We start from the raw sequence: 11,116 nt of genomic DNA on the forward strand, positions 1-11,116 counted from the left end.
GTTTGTGTAAATATGGTACAAGTTTATGTGCAGTTCTGCCAGAAATCACAATGGCTTGAGGACTGGAGATCTGAGGGTTTCGGATAATGAGTATTCTCAGATGGGAGATTCTGGGACAGATCTCAGAAACAGATGCAAATGAAGAACGATCAGAGGATGGGCCCCTTCTATTTGCGCCTGATAGCTTGAGAATTGCACGGGTGACCTTATTCTGAAAGGTGACCTATGCATCCCAGTGGGGCTGGACAGCAGTGCCAAAGATGCGCTGTCCAGCCTCTTTGCATGCATTACTGTCGGCAGGACGCTGGCGACACTTCTATATGCCTGGCTGCCTGCGCTCTCAAGGTTGCTGAGTGAAACTTTGACAGCAGTGATTAAAACCACTGCTGTCACTCTTTATACAAAAAGCATGAGTTGCACCTCCCTCTGCACTTGTAAGGTTCAGTCGGATGAGAATGTGATCGATCACGTTCCACACATTTAATGCAATTCTCGCTTGTGTATTCAAGATGCGCATTGAAACACCCCCTTATTTGTGGAAAAACCTGGTGTAAAAAGGCATCTGAATGCGTGCATTCAGTCAGCCTTCGTGGATTAGGGTTCACTAGCACATCTCATCACTTATGCCCCCTTCCCTCTTTCACTCCTGCTAACCCCACAGTCGCTGAGATTGACGGCCTGGGCCCTTAAAAGTCCTACTGGGTCCTGGCCTTCTGTCCAATCGCCTACAGCATCCGCCCTCCCGTGCACTTGCCATTCAGACCCACACTGACCTGCGGTGTTTCTCACAGTCAGTGAGATTGGCGGCCTGGGCCCTTAAAAGTCCTACTGGGTCCTGGCCTTCTGTCCAATCGCCTACAGCATCCGCCCTCCCGTGCACTTGCCTTCGGACCCACACTGACCTGCGGTGTTTCTCAGGTCTGCACTTATTGTATTGGCAGGTGACTCTTGCAACAGGCTGTCTGGCCCTTCCAGCTCTGTGGGACTTTCCAACACTTAGCCCTGTCCACCCCTCTACCTGCACGTGCACGCTCCGAATGTCACAAGGCCTAGTAGGACCACTGTTGTCATTTTTTTTCATTGTGATTTTCTATTGCATTGTTTTGTATTGTTTCCCTTGTTCCCTTCCCTTTTGCCTTCTGGGTGCTTTATAACACAATTCTTGCTGTATAAGCGCTTTACCAATGCCCGATAAATAAATAAGAGCGGGACGGGAAGATTCTATCGCAGGAGAATTAGTTGAATGCAAAACCATCACATTTTGTTGACCAATTTTGGCCAAAACTATATGTGGGGGGTGGGTAAGAGTAATAATTAAGATGTAAGGAGGGACTATATCCCTCCGCATATATTGATGGGCAAATGGATTCAAAGAAAAACGAAATTCAATGGTTTTGCATTCAACCAATTCTCCACGATCAAATCACATAGAACCCAACAGAGCAATTAAGACTCGAACATTTTATTTTACACTTACGTGTAACAGGCTCATTCGGATTAGTGTGGATGTGAACAATAACCGCATACATTCTCTGATTTCTTAGCCACACATAAACCTTTTTAGACCCCGCCCGCTTGTAAACTTTGCCCAGGAACCCCACATTGGCGTTCCTGAATGGATTCAACATGCTGCCCGGGATCGCACCATTCAATGCTGACAGTGTTGGTTCATTTCCAGGGATTTCCTGCACAGGCAGGAGCCTGGTCAAATCTGTGGAAAATAATGGGCCACTGGCAGCCGCCGTGTTCAGTATGCTAGCCACCATCAAAGAGGTTATTCCACAGTCCCTGAATGCATCCTTGGCTCCCATGCCCTTCACCCCAACTATGCGGTGAATGCCCGATCCATCGAGTCCATGGTTGCCTCTTCCATCGCCTCCACTGTTACCCCACACCCACAATGCTTTCATCTTTACAGCCACCATCAAAGAGGTTATTCCACAGTCCCTGAATGCATCCTTGGCTCCCATGCCCTTCACCCAAACTATGCGGTGAATGTCCAATCCATCGAGCCCATGGTTGCCTCTTCCATCGCCTCCTCTGTTATCCCCACACCCACAATGCTTTCATGTTTACAGCCACCATCCGAGAGATTATTCCACAGTCCCTGAATGCATCCTTGGCTCCCATGCCCTTCACCCCAACTATGCGGTGAATGCCCGATCCATCGAGCCCATGGTTGCCTCTTCCATCGCCTCCTCTGTTACCCCACACCCACAATGCTTTCATCTTTACAGCCACCATCCCAGAGATTATTCCACAGTCCCTGAATGCATCCTTGGCTCCCATGCCCTTCACCCCAACTATGCGGTGAATGCCCGATCCATCGAGCCCATGGTTGCCTCTTCCATCGCCTCCACTGTTACCCCACACCCACAATGCTTTCATCTTTACAGCCACCATCCCAGAGATTATTCCACAGTCCCTGAATGCATCCTTGGCTCCCATGCCTTTCACCCCACCTATGCGGTGAATGTCTGCTCCATCGAGCCCATGGTTGCCTCTTCCATCGCCTCCTCTGTTACCTCACACCCACAATGCTTTCATCTTTACAGCTACCATCCCAGAGATTATTCCACAGTCCCTAAATGCATCCTTGGCTCCCATGTCCTTCACCCCACCTATGCGGTGAATGTCCAATCCATCGAGCCCATGGTTGCCTCTTCCATCGCCTCCACTGTTACCCCACACCCACAATGCTTTCATCTTTACAGCCACCATCCCAGAGATTATTCCACAGTCCCTGAATGCATCCTTGGCTCCCATGCCTTTCACCCCACCTATGCGGTGAATGTCTGCTCCATCGAGCCCATGGTTGCCTCTTCCATCGCCTCCTCTGTTACCTCACACCCACAATGCTTTCATCTTTACAGCCACCATCCCAGAGATTATTCCACAGTCCCTAAATGCATCCTTGGCTCCCATGTCCTTCACCCCACCTATGCGGTGAATGTCCAATCCATCGAGCCCATGGTTGCCTCTTCCATGCCTCCTCTGTTATCCCCACACCCACAATGCTTTCATCTTTACAGCCACCATCCCAGAGATTATTCCACAGTCCCTGAATGCATCCTTGACACCCATGCCTTTCACCCTACCTGTGCGGTGAATGCATGATCCATCAAGACCATTGTTGCCTCTTCAATTGCCTCCACTGTGACCCCACACCCACAATGCTGTCATCTTTGCCTCTCAATATTTGGATACCCGAGGATATGCAAATGATATCAACCCGTAAGACCTAGGCAATAGGTTACCCCTGGACAAGGCTATGAGATTGGCAAGCAAAGTACTATGAGTGACTGAATTACTGCTGACTTAAGTCAGGAGTAAATCAGCTACTTGCACTCACTTCTTTCTGAATCGAATAGCTCCCTGCATGAGTAAGCCAGGGGCACGTCTGAGTTACTCGTCATGGTAGCTTACTTTTGAAATGGTACACAATGTCCTCTAGTTCTGTTCCCTGGTTCCTATTCTTAACCTTTGACGCCCAGTTTCCTCATTCAAAACAACAATGCTCTTATGTAAAAGGACCTTACAGAGGGACTGCCTCCGCCCTTTGTTACTGCCTCATTTGCAAGTGATTTCTGTTGAAAATGGCTACCAGTTCTTAAATGGATCGAACATCATTCGTGATTGGGTCCCTTAGTGCTCGTCGGCCGACTGGGCCTCCCTCTGCTGCGCCGCGATTGCAAGTGGAATTATGATATGATATTTTATTTATATCGCGCTCATACACAAGTGTTTGAATGAAAGTGAAGCGACCGCCTCTTGTGATATGAGACTGTGGCTAGCATGACCAGTTGTCATCTTTTTCTTTTTGTGTAGACACCTTACCTCCTCCTGAGTTCCTCTGCCTCCGAGACAAGACCTAGAATGTGTCCCGTATTCTTCGGAGAAAGCATTGAAGTCAACCCGGAACCTGTGCAGGAAATAAGGTGAGCCTGCTTTATTCTAGGAATGGCCATCTTTTAAGGGGGGTTTTGGGACTCCCCTCCCTGTTGCATGTTCATTAGCGCATGTGGCATGTCTCCTGGGTGCAGCTGGCTTTTACCAAATGCTCAGGATCACAGTTTGGCCGCTTCCAACCTACGAGACTTAAAAATAGCATATGTATAAAAATGCAATTTAAGTTATAGAGCAGTGAACATTTCTGAAGAAAAAGTGTCCTTTACTCTATGTTAGGGGTTCCATGTCATTTCATCGCGGGATGAAACAACAATGGGTTTTTCTCAGTGGATTTTTCAACGAGAAAACTAATCTTTTTTTATTATTTATTTTTTGGGGGTGGGTTCCCGCCCAAACCCCACCCCTTTAATTATTTAACTATTCCCTAGCACCCACACCATATCTATATATTTTATTAACCCCCCTACAAAATTCGGTGAGTTTTCATGATATCGAATATGTATACTGCATCCATCAGCACCGTAGTGCTCTTACGGCACCTGGCCTTCTCCAAATGGTGGCATATTGTGGCTCTTCACCCTAAGTCTGTGCAAAGGAAGGGGAGGGTTGGGGAGGCGGTGATAGTTGTATGTGCAATGTTGGGGAGCCCACGGTCCCCGATGGGTGGTCCAGATGGTTTGGGTATGTTTGAATGATTTTTTTTTATCGCAGCAAACTGACTGCAATTTATTTGCTTGGGGCCCAATTTAAACGCATTCTTGTTGTTGTTTTTTTGGGCCCCCCGGCTCCAGTTTTAAGGAAGCAGGGGACACCCCTGTACCCTCAAAATTGCAAAATATCAAACATGGGAAGCGGGGGACACCCCTGCAACCCCTGCTCTCCATGGTTGGTATTTTGCAATATATGCAACCAAATTGCCCCGAAGGCCAAATAACCCATGCAAAATTCTACCAAATTGGTCATTAGGTCAAGCGTTTTAAGTCAAATAGGCTAATACCGGTCCAGATGATATGGGACCTCTAGAAGAGATCATATTGATCTTGCTGAGTACTGCTTCTACAAATGAGTGGTCCCTATGCAGCTCTCCCCGATGGTGATTGGTTGAGCACACTATGAGCCATGATCACACCCTTCTGTTGGACACTGTGGGCCCGATTCATAGAATATTTGCCCGCTTCAAATTGAATTTGCACTGCTGAAAAGTGCCTTTGCACTGCCGACACAAACCCTGATTCATGGAACCGTGCAAAGTGTATTTTTGCAGTGCAGAGTCTGGGCAGAGTCAGCGCATTTGTGCAGTACAAAATGACTTGGCCCGGACTTTGCACTGCAAAAATACACTTTGCACAGTTCCATGAATCAGGGTTTGTGTCGGTGGCGCAAAGTCACTTTTCAGCAGCGCAAATTCACTTTGAACCGGGCAAATATTCCATGAATCGGGCCCCATGTGTGGTCGAGGTCCATAGTGACTTCTACAGAACTTGTAATAATCTGGAACACTGCTCCCTAGTGCTCAGACACAACTGTATATGGGTAAAATGAAATAGTGTCAAATAGCTCATTGTACTAACTGGGCTCTTTATTGCCTTTTGAACCCTAAAGAGGATTTAAGTCCCTCCAAATTAGTTAGGGTGTTGCATCTGAAAATCATCGACCTTCATGTAAAATAATTTCCTGGGGAACCTACAATTCACCCACAGGGGATTCTCCTCCAGGCAGCGGTGGGCTGGAAACCAAAAGTGTACCTGGAAATAATGTCCATACACATTTTGAGCAAGCCCACCCCATTTGCCAAAAGAACATTCGGAAATAAAATAGGTAAACACACAAAAGAAGGCTGTGATGCAGGGGCCCACAGGGAAATCTCCAAAGTTCCCCGGAGGCCCGTCCACCCCTGGAGCTGGGGTGACCTGGGGGGTCAGAGGTCCAGTAGATCTAAAGAAAGGGAAATGGGAAGATTCCGTGCACCGAGTTGGTTAAAGAGCAGTACGATTGTGCAGTGGGTAGAGTGGGAGCGCTGACTCTACCTTTCATCCATCAGAGGTTGGTAAAATGAGTACCATTAAACCGGATCAGAATATCACCTATGACATAATATGCAAGATGTGATTCATTCCATGATATGGGCCATGGAAGTGTCAACATTTGAACTTTACCTCTGACACCCAGCTGAGTGGGATAGCGACCACCTGTACCAGAAAACACATTTACCACCAGGCTAAACAACCCCTCTAACTTTCTTACCTTTTTTATCCCTGTTTTTTCAGATGTAATTCGAAGATTAAATATGACTCTGAGAAGCACTACAGTGATCACATCTTCTATGCCCCAATTCCCACCATTACCTCATACAGCGAGACGGTCATCGCGACCCCGAACTGCACGTGGAGGAATTATAAGTCTCAGCTGGTCTTTGAGCCCCGACAGAAACCCCTGCGGTTCCAGAGCACGACCATCATCTTTCCAAAACATGCCAAGAACATTTACAGGACGACCCTGAGCTATACATTCGGTGGCGGGAAGCGATGGTTCGCCTCCAGTGTCCAGCTGGAACAGTGTGAGGAGGCCAGTCCGTGTATGATATACTCAGAGAGCCTGTAGAGCACCCCGTCAGACCACCAGGCCAGCCGGCTTGCAGGTATGGGGCTGAAGAGTCTTACAAACCTGGCAAGGAGACTTTCCAGTTGGCAAAAAGCACTTGCATCCAGGAAGTTGGATCCACACAGGACAGAGCACTAGGACATTTTCACTAGTCACAGTAAACTGCCGGCGTAATACGTTCCTCATTCTCTACCAGTGGCCTTCTAATGTAGGACTTCTTCTTGTGTTTGACTCATGTTTCTTCAAGTGAGATGTACAATTGGTTGGTTTCTTCCTTTCCTTTAAAATGGAATGGCTTAATAGGATCCATTTACCACCAAATGCTGACGCTGTAAGTAACTGCCTTCGTCTACAGGCAAACGGCGTTGCTTGGACTTCTTAAGGATCGGATGTGGACCTCTGAAACAATTGCTCATGGCTGATGGAAAAACTATTGGTGTTCTCCTGACAATAACATTGCGGTAACTGAACGGCCGTAAATAACTGTGAAATGGTATCAGCAACTTCAGTGGCACGGAAGCGGTGTGATGTTATGGGGGCAAGGGCATGGAAATAGAAATAGTCACGCTGTGCCAACAGAAATGAGTCTGGTGTTAGCAGCAGATCGGCTGATGTTGGCCAATTTAGCAAATCAATGATTGTATATCTTAATTGAACACTACAAGCACATTTGTCCCCAAATAACTTCAACGTTAAACCCAAATCCAAACCTTACCTGGCTCCCTCAAATTGTTATGTAATCCAAGGGAAGTAAGAGCATTTAATGTTCCCGAATTGTCCTTTTGCATTAATTCTTCACTTTGTCACAAATATAGCTGAAGGGTTCTTTGAGTAAAATGCCATTGAATCATAGTGAAAACCCCAGCTATAAAACGTTTGTCCCGATAAATTATCTGATGATTTTGACAAAAAGAACATTGCATAAATAAATATATTAAAGTCATCAAGGAAAGAGCCATTACAATATAAGATACACCCTTAATGAAATACATAATAATGGAATTAGAAAAAGAGAAATTCTGCCAGCTCAAAAACGATCAACAAAATGGTTTGGAATGGCCAAAAATCGAGGTTAAAATTGCAAACATTCCCTTTGTGTGACCCTGGGTTTGCACAGAAGTGTAACACATTGGCCTAGTGGACTTAAACAAAGCATGTTTAAACCAGCAATTGTAATAATGCAATATCTGACATGGTAGCGCTCAGTCCAAAGGCAATTTCAGTCAATGCATTCCATTTCCTAGTGCCGTCGGCAGCGTTGCTGCGAATTGTTCCGTTTCCTTAGGGCGGGTATTATTTATCAGTCACCATATTTACAAACATATTCTTCTTTCCCTAAGGAACCTTCTAGTATCTGATCCCAGGAAAAGGGATAAGCTGCAATATTATGAATTGCTTATGGTTCTGCAAATCAAGCGCAACCACATTATTTCTGTTCAAAGATCATACTTTAAATTGTGGCCAATTTGGGCCCAATTCACAGAGAAGTTATTCCAGCTTATTTCTGGCATAAACTGAGAGGGGATTTATGGAGTCACAAAGAAGTTCCTACGAGTGTCTTGGACCTGGGCCCGGCACAGTAATGGTCCTACCGCTCATGATGAGCAAAGTGGAGACTAGTCTCTAATCCAGGTCTTTGATTAGTGAACTAGGGGAGCACTAGAGACGTCATCTGGGCCTGAAATCCCAGAAGCTGTGACAGATCACGGTAAGGTTCTGGGAGAACATTGTCACACTGGGGTTGGCCTAGAATCATGAACTATTATCGTTTATGAAGTGGACCCTTAAATCTTTGTTCAGAGCGGCGGGAAAGGGCAGGAAAGAAGCAATGCGCATGGTCCTCTTGAATGGACACAGCATTCCATGTAGGCTTGGTGTTGGATCTGCTGTTATCTGGTAAACATGTGCAGTTGGAAATTTAGAATCATTTTCTTCTGCACAGTAGGGCAACCATCCAGAATAGAGCGTGTCCTTCTGTATGATTTCCAGTGGTACCCCTGCCATGTTCTCACCTGTTTAACTTCTGTCTCATGTCTTCTGTTCTGTCCGTTTATCTTTCCGCCACAGGTGTGAACGGGATGTAATCAAGAGGAGTGGGTGAACCATGAAAGCAAACTGCAAGTTAACATGTCTAGCAGGCAATATTACAGAGGAACCAATAGGATTGGTCTATTCTCTAGATTACGACATAGAGTTAACAAGGGCAGAGAATAACAGAATGGGCGAATGGGTTAAGTAAAATGGAATACAAGAGTCACGATCCACAGAGAGAAAGGGGGCAATGAGAAGTGAAACTTATAAGAGAGAGATGTGGAACGAAAGTAATGGAATACAAATAAAACAGGAAATGCAGAGGGAAGAGGGGGACCAAGAAGGAAAATAAAGGAAGAGTAGAGATAGAGGGAATACAAAATGAAGAAGGAATATAAAATACAAGTGTGACAAAAAGAAAGAGGTAGAATGAGAAGGGTAAGGAAGGGGGTTAAGAATGCAAGGGGCAATACAGAAAATGAATTTAAGAATAAGAGGGATGGTGGGCACAGTAAAAAGGGGACATACACAATGAAATGGTGATATAAGAAAGGTAAACAGGGTGTAAGAAATAGAGCTGATTGGAAGGAAGATGTGGAATCCTGAAAAATATATTAGAAGTGGGACATAATCATAAAATGTGAGATGGAACAAATTGAGGGGAGTTTTAAGAAAAGTGGGTAATAAGAGCAAAATGAGAAAAAAGGTGGACTATTAGCCAGAAAAGGGGAAAAGAAAAAAGAAATGAGAATGGGAATAAGTAAGAAAAGGGAATAGAAAAGGAAGAAGTTGAAATAACAAATGGAGATGGATTAAAAATGACAAGAGTAGATAACCGAATATTGGATTATTAAAGAAATAGCTTATATTGAGAACAACGGAAGAGAGCAACTAAAGACGAGTAGATCATCAGCCAAGAAAAAATGATGTTATTAATTTATATTGAAAAATAAGTATGTCAGAGTGAGAACATATGATCTATTATAGACGGTTTTATAATTACATAACGAACACCCACTACTCAAAAATGTTATTGCCAACCATTTTCGATAGATATATAAATATAGCTTGAATTTAGAAAGTCACGTTTTTTTTACATTGGATGTCGTATAACTTAACATTCACATGCTGCAGAATGCTCGTATGTTTGCAGGTGAAATTAGATATTTCTGGGTAATCCCCAATTCCTCACAGGGGATAATTGTCTTAAAGGTGTGTGAAACTGGCTGTATACTGTTTATTTTCTTTGAGATTGCGTCTCAGTAGGGTCTATTGAAGATAAAGCACCCTCATGTATGTAACGACTACCAATTGAGAAATATGTCAAATTGATGTACATGTTTTCTGTGTTCATAAGCATATAAAACTCCCTAAAATGGTGATGGGAAGTATTTTCTATTTTTACAACTGCCCTGCCATTAAAAAGTAAATGTGACTCTAAACTTTGTTTCTTTGTAGAATGAAACCTTGTTGCAAGACTGTATATGCGCTTAGTTGATCTCAATGTGTTGTTGCACAACCTTTCTGGCCTATGTAACAATATGTAAAGCATTCTACGGTATGAACTGTGCTATGAAAGCAGTTTTACAGGACGTGGATGGTCAGTGATGGAGGATGCAAGTAGTTCTTGCTTGCAGATGTGGGATATTTTTATTTTTCTAATTTCAGTTGTTTAAGTGCTCATGAAATACTTGTCTTAATGTATAAATAGCGATCGGGGACTTTGCGATACGCTCTTATTTTTGTACATATCTTTCATCATAATACCTTCTGGTACAACTAATAATTTAATGAAAATCCTTTTCTATCTTAATAAAATATTGCAAGGACATTGAAGACTTGTGTGCTTTCTTCTCCAGAATGTTACCAAAATCAAATCAAATATCTGAATATGTCTATAGTTGAGTGGTCCTTTGTTAATGGTGTGTTAACCTAATTTTTCCATAACATGATTGTTCCAAAGTGTTGGCAGCATACCTTATTTAGGTTTGGCCTACTGCCTCAACTGTGTGATGAATTTGCAACTTTTTGGATGTCCTATTGTAATAATCCAATGCCTTTACTACTGCAAAGGACTTGTCCGGACAACTAGAATGAATTGAGCCAAAGAAAAGGTAGCAGTACAAAGGGGTTGAAAGAGAAAAAAGGAATGGCTCTTTAGGAGAATCTCCAAAGCAATCTACATATATATATTTTTGAAAGTGTGTTTGTATGTTCGGGGTTGGCTCCAAGCCCCATAACCGTTGGTGTGCTGAATTTTTGGCCCACAGTCGCCATAGCAGTCTGGGGTGTACTTGCGATAGTGAAAGTTAACCAACCCCACCCATTCTCCCTGCAAAGTGGTGGTGCAAGGTCCGCACCTGTGCTATCGGTAGAGGCAATTTCGGGAGATTGATGATTTCAAAAAATTTCAAAAATAGGAAGTTAGGACACAATAAAACATGCACAATGCTATAGCACACCTCACATGCATATCAGCTACAGCCCCATTCAATGCCGGGTGGTACTGCTAGTACTGAAATATAGGTATTATGTATTCTTGTAAATAAAAACAGACATAAACAGACCTAACAAA

General features: G+C 44.1%; 1 protein-coding gene across 2 annotated transcripts in view; it reads left to right on the top strand.

Moving 5' to 3' along the window:
• Nucleotides 1-10,372, top strand: part of RFLNA (refilin A) — a 145,754-nt gene extending 135,382 nt beyond the window's left edge. For both annotated transcript variants that reach the window (XM_069619700.1, XM_069619699.1), the window contains exons 3-4: nt 3,829-3,938; nt 6,177-10,372. In XM_069619700.1, coding sequence (XP_069475801.1) covers nt 3,829-3,938; nt 6,177-6,510 — 444 coding nt within the window. In that variant the 3' untranslated portion in view covers nt 6,511-10,372. The remainder of the gene's footprint in view (nt 1-3,828; nt 3,939-6,176) is intronic.
• Nucleotides 10,373-11,116: the final 744 nt, after the last annotated feature.

The sequence above is a fragment of the Ambystoma mexicanum genome, chromosome 10 (assembly GCF_040938575.1).
Source record: "Ambystoma mexicanum isolate Mex_15411 chromosome 10, UKY_AmexF1_1, whole genome shotgun sequence".
NCBI lineage: Eukaryota > Metazoa > Chordata > Amphibia > Caudata > Ambystomatidae > Ambystoma > Ambystoma mexicanum.